Here is a 16,918-nt window from a genome sequence, read left to right as displayed (position 1 = left end):
GATGAACTCTGAGAAATGAATAGCAAAATTAGAGACTATTGTGAAATACAAAATATTTAAATGCATTTCAAATGTGTGCAGCTCCATGGCAATTCTCCGAAAATAATTGATTTTATTTTGCGGGTTGTCCTGAAGCACCTGTCTTCTGAGTCTTTTGTTCCTGGGATTTTTATATGTATGTTTTTTGCCTGTTGGTTTGTCTCCTCATTTGAGTACCACACTTTTTCTATTTCCCTAAACGTTCTTCCTTCTTTAAGAGAGGGATTAATTTCTAGACACAAGGATGCTTATTTGTAACTGAGTTTTGTGTGGTTTGGTGCACAGCTCCACATTGCTGTTTGTTCTTGGCGTATTGTCAGAGGTGCTTCGTGCATGTTTTGGAAAATGTGGTTTTAACTCTATGCCTTTGAGGCCCTCATTTCTCCTCCAAGAAGACCCCAAAACTTAGGGCAAATTGTCATCTCTCAGCTCCATAAAGCCATCAGTAACTGGCAGAAAAGCTAACGTATCTCAGGCAGTTGAAACCAGACTTTTGCGAGCCTGTGAGCCAGTTATTTTATCTTTGATGGCAGAACTGTCTCAAGGCCAGTTGGTTATGCAGAAAAATGCTTGTGACAAAGATGTTTACGGCAAAAATCCTGAACAGTTTCCAAATATTTCTCTCCGTTCTTCTTCTTCTTTTTTTTTTTTTTTTTTTTTTTGTCCTTTTAGGGCCATACCCCTGGCATATGGAGGTTCCCAGGCTAGGAGTCTAATTGGAGCTACAGCTGCCGGCCTACGCCAGAGCCACAGCCATGCCTGATCCGAGCCGCACCTGCCACCTGCACCACAGCTCACGGCAACACCAGATCCTTAACCCACTGAGTGTGGCCAGGGATCGAACCTGCAACCTCATGGTTCCTCGTCAGATTCATTAACCACTGCGCCACGACAGGAATTCCTCTCCATTATTTTGAGAGGGCCAGCAGGTGTAATTCTGTTGCTGTGGAATAATCAGGAGTCGACGGTTTCCTTTTCTCCATATTCTCGACCCCAGGGAAGCCCTGGATCATGGGAGCAGTGAGTGAGTGTCACAGCAACTGTCAGGAGCTTCTGGTCTCTGTTGGTGACTGTGGCGGAGCACCTGATAAACTTTTGATTAATGCAGAGCTAACATAGGAAAATGCCGGGTAGTGGAATAAATGTGCGTCTTTGGAGGGCAGTGGTAATGTGTTGCTTGGGCCTCTCACATACATTGTAAACATCTTTTAAAGGTGCCATAAACTTTTCACTAAAAGGATCAAGTGGATTTGCTTTGTAAGAAAATACAAAACAGGCACTAGGTGAACATGTTTGTAAAAGAATTTCTCTTTGCTTGCATGGGGCAGGGACTAGGGAGTGGGGGCAGCTCTCCACTGGGCCTTTTGCTTCTGAATCTGAGACTCTTCACTGCTGGACCTGTGACTACTCCAGCTCTTATGGGAAGTGTGGGGTGACGGGGTGAGCTCGGGAGGAAAGGACTGGCTTTTGGATGTCTATGCATTTTAATAAAAATATGCAAACTAGGAGTTCCCATCATGGCTCAGTGGAAATGAATCTAACATCCATGAGGATGCAGGTTCGATCCCTGGCCTCGCTCAGTGGGTTAAGGATCCACTGTTGCCGTGAGCTGTTGTGTAGGTCATTCAGTCGCAGATGCAGCTCATATCTGGCGTGGCTGTGGCTGTGGTGTAGACTGGCAGCTGTAGCTCCAATTTGACCCCTAACCTGGGAACCTCCATATGCCGCGGGTGCAGCCCTCAAAGGACTATCTATATACTCACACACAAACTACAATTTTATAGGAAATATCAATTCTTTTCCACTTCTCCCTCTCCAGAGACTTCTAACACACTTGCTGCTGGTGTCTGAGGCTGTGTCTCAGTGGGTGGGCGGGGGGTGGGGTGGGGGTGCCGCGATTCAGTGATTCAGTTTGTTCTGACAAAAATCAAGCTGAGAAGTCTAACAATTTCGATTAGCACAAATGTCCAAACAGTTCTTAATGTCAGTAGAAACCTGATTCAGTCAACAGACAGACAGTTAATTCAGAAATCCTCATATTCCCCTGTGGTTTCTGCCAAAGAGTAATTTATTTGAAAAAGAAAAAAAAAAAGTCTTTTTCTTAGGGAAAAATGATTCCAATACATTCGTTGCCAGAGAATCACTGATTCTTTTTTTTTTTTTTCTTTAATTTTTATAGGGCTGTACCTGCGGCACATGGAAGTTCCCAGACTAGGGGTCTAATCAGAGCTGTAGCCACCGGCCTACACCACAGCCACAGCAACGCCGGATCCGAGCCCGCGTCTGCGACCACAGCTCATGGCAACGCCGGATCCTTAACCCACTGAGCAGGGCCAGGGATCAAATCTGCATCCTCATGGATACAAGTCAGGTTTGTAACCCACCGAGCCACACCAGGAACTCTGAGAATCACTGATTCTAAATGTAGTTAAGCTTGTGCAGGGTTCTGACACTGATATAAGGATAGTCCACACAGATCGTTAATGCACCTCTGGCCTTCAGCTTCCCATCCAGTTCTTTCAGGAGGACCAGAGGAGATGGCTCAGAGGGAGCAGTGTGTGTGTGCAAAGGCCGGGAAGTATAAGCGAGCACCGCGATTTGAGGGAATTGCAAAGAATTCCTGTGACTAAAGCAGACTCCTTGCGGTGGTGTGATGGGAGAGGAAACCTTAGGGGTCCTTTCATGAAGCACCTTAAATGCACCTTAACTGCCATGGTGAGGAGTCTCAGCATCACCTTCTAGGCAGTGGGACGCCATTCACAAATTTTATATGGGAATAACATTATCATCAGGTTCAATGGTAAGATATACCTTAGAAATGGAGTTCCTGTCCTGGCTCAGTGGAAACAAATCTGACTAGCATCCATGAGGATGCAGGTTCGATTCCTGGCCTCGATCAGTGGGTTAAGGATCCGGCGTGGCCATGAGCTGTGGTGTGTAGGTCGGCAGCTACAATTCTGATTCGACCCCTAGCCTGGGAATCTCCATATGCCACAGGTGCGGCCCTAAAAAAAAAAAAAAAAAAAAAAAAAAAAAAAAAACCACAAAAAATTCCTAGACATAAAAACAATGATATCCAAGATGTGTCCAAAGACAGTATATGATTAAATGTTAAATGGGACAGCGATGCATGCCAGTCATGGAGCAAAGAAATTGCTAGAGGCTGTAGCTGTCAGGGCTTCCTGACAGAGGAAGGACTGTCCTTGTGCCTTCAGAAATAAGGAGAAGAAAACGGAGCTATTTCATTAATGCCAGAGTCGGGGAGTGTTTACAGAGACAAAGGCTGGTGCATGAAAGGAGGGCAAGGCTCTTTTACTGGTCACACTGCAGCTCGTGTCACCACCGCATTCCATCTGAGCAGGATGTAATTGGACACAGGGCAGGGAATGGTTGGGGCGGCTGGTGGAGTGTTCTAGAGAGAGGACCTAGAGGTGGGGTCACGAGCTGAGACCCCCAAATTAGGGGACTCGGCCCCTTCCTGTGTGAGGACGAGTGTCTGACATTGCAAAGCTCCAGAGCAGTTCTTAAGGCCACCAAAGTGAACTCTGTTGTTCAACCCGGGCATCTGACTTGCCCACCACGTCGGCTTTTCTCTTCTAAATGACTGTGGCCGCCAGGGAAGGCCGTTGTGAATGGTTTCTTGGACTCTTGTTGATTCATTTTTTTTCTCCCCCATTTTCTAAAGTTTTGTTAAAGTATAGTTGATTTAAAATATTAATGGTAAACTGTTAGTTGATTTGCAATAGTTAATTTCTGCTGTACAACAAAGTGATTCAGTTACACGTATACACACACATTCATTGTCTTTCAGATGCTTTTTCCATATAGACCTTCTAAGACTCTTGGGTGGCATTCCCTGTGCTACACCCCAGGTCCCTGTTGGGTGGTCATTCCATATACCCAGTGTGCATATGCTTCCTGATGCTCTCAGGTGGGATGAAGCCTAAGGACTCTTCTAAGAAGTCAAATCCCTTGACCATCAGCATGAATGTTATTCCTTGGGTTTAATTTGCTCTGGAACAAGGGCTTAACTCTCCCAGAAGTTCTTCCTGGCCTTTCTAGACCTGACTGTCTTAGAGGACATGAACCTAGAGCACATCAGCCTCCCAGCAAAAAGTACTTTACCAATTCGTGGAGCTCAGCCAACATTTCCGGCAGTTACGGAAAGTTAATTTAATTCAGCCAATAAATATCCTTCAGGGGAGCGGACACCATGCTAGGGATAAAGAAGTGAACAGAACGGGGGTTCCGCTTGTGGCACAGCAGAACGAATCCAGCTAGTATCCATGAGGATGCAGGTTCGATCCCTGGCCTCGCTCAGTGGGTTGAGGATCCCACATTGCTGTGGCTGTGATGTAGGCCGGGAGCTGCGGCTCTGATTCGACCCCTACCCTGGAACCTTCCGTATGCTGTGGGTGTGGCTCTAAAAAGCATAAACAAAACCAAAATATTGTCAAAATGTGGGAAAATCAAGAGCTTGATAAATAGTTCAGTATGATCGAGCAACCCAAGATTTAAAGTGTCTTAGCAGATAGATGCCCGGCCCTTGAAGAACTTCATGTTTATTCTGCAAGATCTGGCTGTGCGCCTTAGATTCCTGTGACGAGCAGAGAACTTGTCTGCCTGCCTGTTTGGGCTTGACGGTGAGTGAGACACCAAGCTATTCAGAGCAGCCTTCGGTCCTGCGCTTGTTCCTCAGAACCCTTTGCAGACTCCCAGCAGCTATGAAAATGCTGTAACCCCGGACAACCTGGTCCAACTTGCTCCCCATCCAGGCAGGATGCTCTTTCCTGATGGGCGTAGCGGCCGTTTCTGGTCCGTGTGGAGGTGTGTGCAAATCGGCACAGTGCCTGCGTCCCCTGGGTCGGCTTGCGCTCCTGCTATAATTTCATTTCATTCCACCAGCGACTAAACCCAACTCGGTTTAAAAGGAAAAGAGAAATGGAACTGCGTGTAGCCGCCCTCGGCATCTGCTAACATGCTAACTGCGGGGCCCGTGTGTTTAAGAGCACATTCTAGGGGAAATTCTGACATTGCAAGCCGCCGCCCTTTCTCCCTGCGCTGGGTTTGGCTGATTTCCAGAGCATCGAGGCCAGCAATTGAGGGACTGAAATCTCATCGGTGGCAATACATTCGTACCCCGAGAGCCCTTCGCAGCCTCCAGAGGCCCCAGGGACCGTGGAAGCAGCACGCCAGCCCCAGCTCCTGGCTGCCGAACTCCGGAGGGAGGGAAGATTGGATCGCCATGGTAAGAAACTCCAGAGTTTTCGGCAGACCCTAGTTTGCTACCTGGGAAGGAATATGTGGCAGGTGCTGGTGAAAGTGACTGTGGGTAGCATGAGATGGATCCGTCCCCGGCGCCCTGGGGCACGGTCAGGTTTTCACAAGGAGGGCACGAACACCCTTGCCACCAGCATACTGGTTTTTGAAAAGTAATGTTGTTCATGCCTTGTGATTAATCAGGACCGTTTGCTGGACTCTGCCCGGGATGGGCAGTCCCCGCGGTGACCTCCGATCTGTGCAGTGTCTGAGGTGTACTCTGTGCTCTGAATGTAATTGTCATTTCCAGGAGATTCCTTCAAAGCAATAATTGCCTGTTTTCTCAATATTTTCATGTAGGAAAGCAACCCATTCGTAGGAAAGCAGCTTTCTTTTCTGACCTCTCCGTTGTCACAGTCTTGTGCACGTCTCTGTTAATTGGAGGCATTTGCAACATTAAGTATTATGAGCGCAAAGGTCTAAGAGGGTTTTTTTTTTTTTTTTTCCTTTTAAAACTACCATATACAGGCAGTGACGGTAGGCGCCTGCCCGCGTTGAAAAGAAAGGGTTCTGTGACTTTGGAGGAAGTTTGTTCGATTCACTCGCAAAGCACACGTTGCCGGGGTTAGGGACCCGTTAATGGGAGTGAGGTCTTTGGATGCAGCCTTAGAAGTCGCCGTGGAAATGCCTGTGTGTTTAGTGCAGGGCTCTGCTCTCTACGCCTTCTCCACATGCTGCTCCTGTGTCACCCATGATATAAGGGGGAAGCACTGGCGTAACATAGAAGCCACAAACTTTTCTTTTAAGGAAGTAAGGGATGAAGGACATTGGTCCTAAGAAGATTACATAACATTTGGGAGAAAATAAAACCTATGACTGTATAGAGAGACGGCCCGAAATACACTTATTTGACTGCACAGCTGATGTGTGGGAAATGATTGTTCCGTTTATAATCCAGATGAATGAAGAAAGTGCTGATGAAAGGAATGCGGGAATTTTTAGAAGTGAGGCTGCTTTTCCACCAGTTCAGACGAAGGGAAACTGGAAGCCGGATGGTGGGAACCCTTTATTTCTCTTCCTGCCCTCCTTCTCCCTCCCAGATCCGAGGTCCCCTCCTCATAAGCACATGGACTGTAGAAATAAAGCTGCAGAGATGAGGGTCAGATTTTTTTCCCCCTTCTTAATTGATGTGCGATACCACTGATCATCGCGTCCAGTTTAGAAGCTTTTCTATCCAGTGAAGAAGACTTCACGTTCGAGATGCGTGTGTTTCTCCTAGACCAGCAGGATGGCTCAAAGTCAGCGTATCCAGCCTGGGGATGGAATGGGGCCCCTGAGCACGTGGGACTGTTTTGCCTGCGTTCTTAGGGGCATAATCGTTCTTTTCTTCTCCTTAATTCGCCTGAGAACATTCCTTGAAGGATTACGCAGAAGGGCTGCAAGGCAGATAGAGTCCCCTGCCAACAGACCTTAAGTGTGGGCTAAACATAAGCATGTTGATGATCGGGTACAGTCTTCAGGGAGGAAACAAGGAGCCAGCCGGGTGCTGCGATCCCTTAAATGCTGTAACAGCCTGACGGGAGTGTGCGACCCTCCGAAGGAGCCAGCTGCCCTTTGGCACAGGGGTCAGCCCGGGGGAAACCAAGAGGGACTGCAAACTCTTGGCAAGTTTGTATCCAGGCCACCTTCTGGTTATTCTGATTCAGTATTATTTAGAGAGTTGGGCACATTACCCAAAGGTGCATTAAAATACATGCTTTGGCCTCACTGAACTCTTTTTAACTGCAAACACGCACATCTTAACGTTGTTGTAGGAAAGACATCCTGATGGGCCATCTTTTGCAAAGGGAACTGTATTTCACCTTTCCTTGTAGTGAGAGCTCTGTGCAGGGAACCAGTGGATTTAAAAAAAAAAATAAATAAAACAACAACAACAAAAAAACCCCATCTTTGATTGTAAGGGGAGGAAATCTATAAATTAGTTTTTGTGAAGACCCTTCCATGATGAAAAGGAAACCACTCCTGTTTCTCATCAGGCACATGTGATCTGTTCTCTTACTTATTTCAGAGAAAACACACTCCCTCTGTGTGAAAAAAAAAAAACAAAAAAAACCCAAAAAATACCCTCTCCTGACCTCATTAGAATCCGGAGCATGTCAAGGCTTGCTGCGTGTTAGACCAAATACATCAGTCTGGCTTGGGCTTTGGCCCCGGATTGCTTTTTTTTGGTTTTCCTTATAACTTTAAAGGAAACGCAGATACTTAGATCCATTTTACATAACTGCAAGCCAGCTTAAGGTATTTGAAAGCAAAAGAAATGCGTGGAGGTTTTCTTGTAATGATTTATAAATACAAAACGTGAGGACATACGTGCTGTGTTCCACAAGTTTTAAGCGCTTTAATAATCCGCATCCTTCCTTTTCAGCGGGTGGTGGTATTATTATCCCCGTTGCACTGAGGTTAAGGTACAGAGAAGGGCATACAGCTCGTCAGGGGTAGTGCCAGGGTGGGCACAAATTCAAGGCCTTTACTTCTTAAACCACCTCATGGTATGGCCTTTGACAGTAGAGAAAAAGGGGAACCAGACCACACTCTCAGGGACCCAGTCTCTAAACCCACAAAGAACCTTGAACTTTCTTTTTCCACCTGCCAGCCAGTCTCCTCCCAGGACAGGAGCGGTCTCCCTTCTTCCCGTCCCTTCTTTGGTTTCCTGTACTTTTCATGCCCACATAATTCATACTTTCTGTTCCCCCTCTGGCCAGTTCCCCTTAAACAGCTCCCTCTAAACTGGGAGAATAGTCTCATGTTATGGAAAGAGCGTTCGAATGGATTCTGACCTAGAATTAAATGTCTGTGTCAGCCACACATTAGTGTATGATTTTGGACCTTAAAAACCCCAAAACAACGAATGTATTTATCTACAAAGTGCAAATAAGGATCCTTACCTCCATTGGGTCATTGTGACAATTATATTGACATGTTTATGTGAAGGAAGACATTTGATGAGGCTGGAGACCGTGCAGAGAGACAAAATAGAAGGAAGCTTTTGAAATTATCGAGGTATTTAAAATACAACGGTGGGGAGACGATCAAAGTAGGAGATGACGTGAAGGGGAACATCACGTGCCCTGGCCACTGATTATGAAATAGCACTGAAATACGAAAAAGCAAAGCCAAGTCCCTCACACCTGAAGCAAGTAGCTCCAAAAAAGTGAATCGGAGTCCACACTGGCTGCAGTTCCTGCCTTAGCGGGCATGGTGCCTCGTGCGTAGTAGGTTCTGTGTGTTGTTGAATGAAGAAAGGCCTGTGTCAAGGAAGAAAAAGTCTGAGGGTCAAATATCTAACAGATGACTTTCATAGCCTGTTACCCACCGTCCAAGAAGGCGCTTTGAAGTGAGTGACAATGCAGTGTGTTCTGGAAAGAACATAGAGGCTGCAGGTGCAGTGGTATTTTAATTCTGTCCCTAAGGAGAAGGTGGCTTCTGAGGATCACAAGAGGTGACCTGTACCTACAGCCATATGTTCACAAATTCTAAAAAAAGTATGAAGAGGACAGATTGGATATTAGCTAGATATCACTAATGGCTGCAGGGCTCTTTGCTTGGTCATTGGTAACTGGTGGGAAGATGTGGCGGATGAGTGGATATGCAACCCCTTAAAAAAACCAAGCACCTGTAATAAAGGTCTGAATAATTTCATTGACTAGGATGAGTAAGTCACCTCAGATAACATACATTGTCAGGAAAAGGGGTCACAAACTGGAGGTCCCGTTGTGGCGCAGCAGAAACAAATCTGACTAGGAACCATGAGGTTGTGGGTTCGATTCTGGGGCTCACTCAGTGGGTTAAGGATCTGGCGTTGCCATGAGCCGTGGTGTAGGTGGCAGACATGGCTTGGATTTGGCATTGCTGTTACTGTGGTGTAGGCCGGCGGCTACCGCTCCGAATGGACCCCTAGCCTGGGAACCTCCATATGCCTCGGGTGAGGCCCTAAAAAGCAAAAAAAAAAAAAAAAAGCGATAGTGTGCTGTCAGGTTTTGGGGAATTGACTACGTCAGTTGGCTTTGACTTTCTCCTTGAAGATGGTGTCAAGAGCATTAAAAATTATAAATGGTACATATCAACAGTATAATGAAGATGAATAGTCTGTCATTTGTTTGTGGTCTCTTGTGAACTATACTGGCTAAGCTAAAGGAATCCCAAAGTTGAAAATAAACCAATATGAGCTCAGTTCCAATTTTCATCCTATTGATCAGCCTCGTGGGTAGAGATAACTCATGATGGACGCTGGTCAGGTCCCAGATGGAGCCCCAGAAGACACAAGAGCAAGTTTGTGTGGGACGATGGATAAAATACCATTGGAATTGTTGCTGATTAAGCTTAATGTTGATTGTAAAATCAATGTGATAGATGGAGGACCTAGAATAAAGAAACTAATTAACTGGATAACCTAGAAATTAAATAGGTTCAAGATGGATGAAGTCTCTAGGGAGATGCTCAGAGGGTTGTAGGAAAAATGGTATAGGGTGTAGAGTTTTAGCCTTACCTGCAACTTTTTTATTTTATTTTATTTTATTTTATTTGCTTTTTAGGGCCGCATCCGTGACTTATGGAAGTTCCCAGGCTAGGGGTCAACACCAGAGCTACAGCTGTCGGCCTGCACCACATCGGAGCTGCGTCTGCGACCTACACCACAGCTCACAGCAACACTAGATCCTTAACCCACTGAGCAGGGGTACCTTACTGCTGAGGCACAACGGGAACTCCAAGTGACCTAATTTTTAGCGTGTTAAGTAATGGACAGAGCAGTGGGAGGAAGCAGAGAGGGGAGAGATGGGAGAGAGACTTTTTTTAGAAAGAATACAATGCTCTACGCCTTGGCTGTGGACTGAGATGACAGCTGAAAGTAAAGCATATGGACAAGTCCAGCAAGGCAGTATCTCCATTCTCTTGAAGCTAACCTCTCTGATCCTGAAGAATGAGAACGGGGCTGGCCTTCCCATGCACCGTGTGCCCTTCCTGCGGTCCAGCCGGCCCTCATAATTGGTCAGATATGTAGATTTTGACAAATGTCGAAGGCTGCGCTTGATCAGGTTTATTATACAGTCAGCCTCAGGGAAATAACCTCCCTGCTTCATCATTCAGCATCAAGCATGGATGATCCACGAATAGCACGCCAGTGGCCCGAGCCTGCCCGACCCAAGACACTAAGGCGTCTTGTCTACCCACCCACTCAGGACAACAGAATTGGTTGGGCTCAATTCTTGGGACCAGTGACCTACTTGCAAGCTTCAACATGCCTGGTACCACCAAGCCTCATGTCCGTTTTCTAGGATGACTCAAAAAAAAAAATCACACTAGGGCCTAAAGATGGATGAATAAAAATGTTCCTTAGAAAAGATCAAAATCCTTTTTTAAAAGCTCCCTTCCAGTAATTGGGGCTTGTCTAGTTATTCTCAAATTGGACTGTGTCCTGAATGGCTTCTGCTTTTGCTAGGCAATGTCTGACAGCGGGCCTCTGTTCTAAGTGTTCAGCATGTCGGGTTATTCTCGTTGGTGTTTAAAAGACGGAAATATATACAGAAACATCCACTCCTGGATCCAGCAACCACTAGGTGTGCAGAACCTGAGTTGACGTCACCTGAGCTGGACCTCGGCCAGCGGAGCACTTTCAGCTGCTAATGGCTTGTATTGTCCCTCAGTCTTTCTTTCAGTACTTGTAGAGCAAAACGATTTTGTACTGCCTTTTTTTTTTTTTCTTTATAGGGCCGCACCTGTGGCATATGGAGGTTCCCAGGCTAGGAGTTGAATCGGAGCTGTGGCTGCCAGCGTACACCCCAGCCACAGCAACGCAGGATCCGAGCCGAGTGTGCAACCTACACCACAGCTCACAGCAATACGGGATCCTTAACCCACGGAGCGAGGCCGGGGATCAAACCTGCAACCTCATGGATACTAGTCGGATTCATTAACCACTGAGCCACAACAGGAACTCCCAATTTTGCCATGTTTTCAAACATTCCATTAGCGCTTACTACAGGCATGACCTTATTCTCGGAAATTGGAGTTGGAGAAAACTTCTGAATTTCGTGAGCTGGCAATCTTCGGGAAGACAAGGCCCAGGTATACACTGAAACCTGCAACCCATGTGCATGCCTCACAGCCAGTCGGATGGTCCGATGGACCGGTCAGCATCGAGAAGAGCGAGGCATCGTCCCTCCGCTGTGATCGCAGAAGCCTGCCTTCTTTCCCCCTTGTTCCTCTGACTTTCGTCTGCCCTTCACCAGACAGATACGGACCACCAGCTGCTCACCAGACTCCGGGCGCTCCTTTTCTTCTGGGAACACAACAAATCTGCATTTCGTTGCTTTCTCTGTGGTTAGGGGTGGCCACGTGAGTGAGATCGTGACAATTCCGTGGAAGCGGAAGCAACAGGGGCCACTTCCAAGCCTGTTCATGAAAACTGACCATGCACATGCCTCCATGAGCTTCTGCATGCTACCAGCCCAGCGCTAGGGTTCCTAAGAAGCCACGCGTGGAAGACGACAGAGATGCAGTCAACCTGTGTCTCGGAATGACCCTGTTAAGCAAAGGCCCCTTCCCCTTTCCCACATGTAACTGACTTGGACTCTGCCTGAGCAGTAATTACCCTTTGCTTGTGTTTGTGTCATTCTGCATTGAGGTCTGTTTTTTAGAACAGTGAGCTCATGTCCTTCAATACGTTTCTGCTAGGCTTGACTTTATACCAGGCAGTGGGGACATGATGGTGACCAAGACAGATAAAATCCCTGCCCCTGCTTAGGTTTTGATGAGGTAGATAAACAATAAATATGTAAACACATGAACCAGAACTTTGCATAGGGAAATGAGAGCTCTGACGGACGTGAAGTGAGCAGGCCCAACACGGGGGCGGGGGCATTGACTATGACCTGGGTGTTGAATGAAGTGTGGCTCTTAGCTTTAAATAGGGTTTAGAGTTCCCGTCTTGGCACATCAGAAACGAGTCCAACCAGGAACCATGAAGTCGCAGGTTCGATCCCTGGCCTCGCTCGGTGGGTTAAGGATCCGGCGTTGCCGTGAGCTGTGGTGTAGGTCACAGATGCAATTCGGATCTGGCATTGCTGTGGCTGTGGCGTAGGCTGGCAGCTCCAGCTCCAGCTGGACCCCTAGCCTGGGAACCTCCATATGCTGCAGGTCCGGCCCTAAAAAGACATAAATAAATAAATAAATAAATAAATTTAAAAAAAGGGCTTAGTGTTTAATTTCTGAAAGCTGGAAAATGACTCTCAGTTAAAGGAGGGTATAGGAAAATCCTAGAAATCAGGACAGCACCACAGACTCCCCTTCTAAACCTAGTCCCTCTGCTTCCATGAGTGGTAAGGAATTCCCAAAGGAATTCCAAAAAAAATTATGAAAATCATACTGCTCTGATTGGTTAAAGGCTATCAGAGTATCTGGCAGGGCATGTCCTTGAGTTTCCTTAAAGATCTCAGAAACGGAGAGGGGTTTGTACCTGGTGGCCCCTGCTGACTTCACATTGATTTTGTGTCTTTTGATGCCTCGGAAGATCGAAAGAAAAATATCATTGGCTTATCCAAGGGACTTGGATAATGTTGGCAGACACTATTTTTCAGTTTAAATTGGCCCTTGCGAGGTGGGAAGTTGGGGCGGAGAAAGGCGGTTCTTTGTCTTCATCCCAGTATCTCTCGAGACATGGTAACATCAGCACTTCAGCTTTTTGGTAGAATTATAAATTTATCTCTGTTGTAGATTAGAGTCCTAGTCATGGGTATTTTTTTTGTATCCATGACACACAAACGTACTCAGGCTGCCTTAAAGAAAAATTTAAGGACACCCTAAAACCCCCATAGGAAGTACACCCCATGCTTCCTGTGATGCTGGACAGGTCAGGTGGCTCCTGCCCTTTCACTCTGGCCTCATCTCTGCTTCACAATGTCTCCATTCTCCTGCTTATCTCTGAAGACTCCTGCTTAAGAGCTCATTCATTAGTATATTGATACCTAAGACTATCTCTCACTACCTACGTTCCCAAGTTTCAGCCTCAGCTTAATGACTGAGGTTCCAATTTCAGATTTCCAGGGGTGATCATAAAGCACACTCAAGCCTTCTTTCAGTTGTGGACCCTGGTTCAAGGCAGCCATGGCCAGAGGGCAGATTGGATGGCCTGACGTGCCCTTAACGTAGGCCATATAAAGAGTGTCAGAGAAGAGAGAGCATCAGTGCAGATACGAAGATAATATCCAGCCACCTTCCTTGCTGAGACCAGCATTTACACACACCCTTCTTCCTACCCACTCCATTCCGAAGGCATTCTCCTAGTCTAAGACTGCTAATGCCTAAAGGACAGTAAATACTACCACACCCTCTCTGCCTGGAGATGATGCCTGTGGATCACACATACCTCATATACCAGAGGAGTGTTTGGGGGGTAGGAGGGCTTTAAAAAAGTTTCATAGGAGTTTCCATTGTGGCTCAGCAGGTTATGAACCTGACTAGTATCCATGAGGACGTGGGTTCGATCCCTGGCCTCGCTCAGTGGGTTAAGGATCCAGCATTGCTGTGGCTGTGGCATAGGCCTGCAGCTGCAGCTCTGATTCTACCCCTAACCTGGGAATTTCCATATGCTGCAGGTGTGGCCCTAAAAGGCAAAAAAGAAAAGGAAAAAAAAAAGTTCCATAGACTCCATAATCAAGAGTACCTAAGAGTACTGTAAAACTCTTGTAACGTTCCTCACTATTTTGTAATCAGTGGACTCATTGATAACTTAAACTCCCCTAAAATGTTAAAAAATGTAAAACAAACAAAAACAGGAAGAGAAGAAACAAGTGCGATTTGAAAATCTTTTTATTTTTCCTTTATTTTTTTCCTTGTTTTTATTGAAGGATGGTTGATGGATAATGTTATAGAAGTTAGAGGTGTACAGTATTGCGAGTCACAATATTTGAAGGTTCTACTTCATTTATAATTATTATAAAATACTGGCTATATTCCCCATTTTCTACAATGTATCCTTATAGCTTACTTTATACCTAATAGTTTGTACCTCTTAATCCCCTACCACTATATCACCCCTCCCCCTTTGCCCTCCCCCACTGGTAACCACTGATTGTTGTATTTTAGTTTTCACACAGAGGAAACATACCTCAACATAATAAAGTCCAAGAGTGGAGTTCCTGTCGTAGCTCAGTGGAAACCAGTTTGACTAGCATCCATGAGGATGCAGGTTCAATCCCTGGCCTTGCTCAGTGGGTTAAGGATCTGGCATTGCCATGAGCTGTAGTTTGCACACATGGCTCAGATCCTGTGCTGTGGCTGTGGTATAGGCTGGAAGCTATAACTCCTATTCAACCCCTAGACTGGGAACCTCCATATGCCATGGGTACAGCCCTAAAAAAGCAAATAATAATAATAATAATGACCAGAAGCTAACATCATACTTGGTGATGAAAAGCTGAAAGCATTTCCTCTAAGATCAGGAGCAAGACAAGGATGCCCATTCTTGCCGCTTTTATTAAACATAGTTTTGGAAATCCTAGCCGTAGTGATCAGAGAGGAAAAAGAAATAAAAGGAATCCAGACTGAAAAGGGAGAAGTAAAACTGTCCTTGTTTGCAGATGACATAATACTGCATATAGAAAATCCCAGTGATGCCATAAGAAAACTATTAGAGCTCATCAGTGAATCTGGCAAAGTTGCAGGATAAAAAATTACTATATAGAAAACCGTTACATTTCTGTACACTAACAGTGAACTATCAGAAATATTCCCATTCACCATCACATCAAAAAGTCTTTTCTGGAGTTCCTGTCGTGGCGCAGTGGTTAACGAATCCGACTAGGAACCATGAGGTTGCGGGTTCGGTCCCTGCCCTTGCTCAGTGGGTTAACAATCCGGCGTTGCCGTGAGCTGTGGTGTAGGTTACAGACGCGGCTCGGATCCTGCGTTGCTGTGGCTCTGGCGTAGGCCAGTGGCTACAGCTTCGATTCGACCCCTAGCCTGGGAACCTCCATATGCCATGGGAGCGGCCCAAGAAATAGCAACAACAACAACAACAAAAAAAAAAAAGACCAAAAAAAAAAAAAAAAAAGTCTTTTCTTTTTCTTTTCTTTTCTTTTTTTTTTTTTTTTTTTTTTGTCTTTTTAGGGCGGAAGCCATGGCATATGGAGGTTCCCAGGCTAGGGGTCCATTTGGAGCTGTAGGCGCTGGCCTACACCACAGCCACAGCAATGCCAGATGTGAGTCTTGTCTTCAATAGCTCACGGCAATTCTGGGTCCTTAACCCACTGAGCGAGGCCAGGGATCGAACCTTTGTCCTCATGGATGCTAGTCAGATTTGTTTCTGCTGAGCCACGACGGGAACTCCTCACATTATAATTTTTAAAAGATGGCTCTTGTCCTTGGCTCCTAGCATAGAGCTTCTCAAACTCTTGGGATTTCCTGAGTGATAAAAATGTCTTTTGTTATTTATAAGGAACTCTTTTCCACCATATCTGAGTTTATGCTAATGAGATGACTCAAGGCAAGGCTCCCAGGAAGCTTCAGGATAGGACCTAATTACCAGTTCGATGAGAGGGTTAGAACTCAGGCTAGAGATTGCGTTCAATCACCAGTGGCCAGTGCCTTCATCAGTCGTGCCTGTGTTACGAAGCTTGAATGAAAATGTCTGAAACAACGAGACTAAGGGATCTTATGGTTGGTGAGAGCATCTATTTGCTGGGAGGGTGGCAGGCCACCAGAGAGCATGGAAGCTCTGTATTACCCCTTTTAACCTGAACCTGAGCGTCTTTTCCGCTTGGCTGGTCCTGAGTTATATCCTTCGTAATAGAGCTGTCATCCTAAGTGTAGGCTTTCCTGAGTTTTATGAGTAGTTCTAGAGAATTATTTAAGGGAGATGGAAGAAGGGGGTTTGTAGGCACCTGTTATTAGTAGTAGGACAGGCAGAAGGGCAGGTGGCCTAGGGACCCCCTATGCTTTTTTTTTTTTTTTTGGTCTTTTTAGGGCTGCACTTGTGACATAATGGGGATTTCCAAACTAGGGGTCTAGTTGGAGATGTAGGTACTGGTCTACACCACAGATCCGAGTCGTGTCTTCGACCTACACCACAGCTCATGGCAACGCCAGATCTTTAACCCACTGAGCAAGGCCAGGGAAAAACCCCTCATGCTCATGGATGCTAGTCAGGTTTGTTAACCCCTGAGCCAGGATGGGAACTCCAGGACCCCCTGTGATTGGCATCTGAAGTGGCCTCCCACTGAAGTGGCATCCAAAGCAGTCTTTGGAGTTAGTGCCAACCCCACAGTCCCACAAGCCTGCCCCCACTTCAGATGCCAAATCACAAGGGGTCCTGGAGTTCCTGTCATGACTCAGCAGTTCTGCACTAACTCCTGTGGGATCTGCACTAACTCCAGTTACTTAGTGTCAGAACCGAAGGGAACTGTGGGACACCCAGCTGGTGTCAGAATGAGCTGTTTGAATTGTTGGGAAAGGGCACACCATCTTATTTGAGGCAAGCCTAGAATTGATCTCCAGACTTAGAGTATATGTCTTATATCCTGCTGGTCTCCTGGAAGGTTCTGTGGAGGGGAATGTGTGGAACATC

At 46.2% G+C, this 16,918-nt stretch overlaps 1 protein-coding gene across 6 annotated transcripts in view; it reads left to right on the top strand.

Moving 5' to 3' along the window:
- PLD5 (phospholipase D family member 5) overlaps positions 1–16,918 on the top strand; it is a 302,902-nt gene that overhangs the window by 63,907 nt on the left and 222,077 nt on the right. The window contains exon 1 of one of the 6 annotated variants that reach the window (XM_021064453.2): positions 1,802–5,287. The exons of 4 other annotated variants lie outside the window; for them this stretch is intronic. In XM_021064453.2, coding sequence (XP_020920112.2) covers positions 5,018–5,287 — 270 coding nt within the window. In that variant the 5' untranslated portion in view covers positions 1,802–5,017. Of the gene's footprint in view, positions 1–1,801; positions 5,288–16,918 lie in introns of those variants that run through there. One more of the 6 variants, XM_084979297.1, reaches the window with a different exon arrangement.

This window comes from Sus scrofa, chromosome 10 (assembly GCF_054392235.1).
Source record: "Sus scrofa isolate SSC_HxYL_T2T_F1_AM1 chromosome 10, Sscrofa_HxYL_maternal_Yorkshire_Landrace_v2.0, whole genome shotgun sequence".
Taxonomy (NCBI): Eukaryota; Metazoa; Chordata; class Mammalia; order Artiodactyla; family Suidae; genus Sus; species Sus scrofa.
The sequence above is the reverse complement of the archived record's forward strand: the minus strand, read 5'-3'. Positions and strand labels throughout refer to the sequence as shown.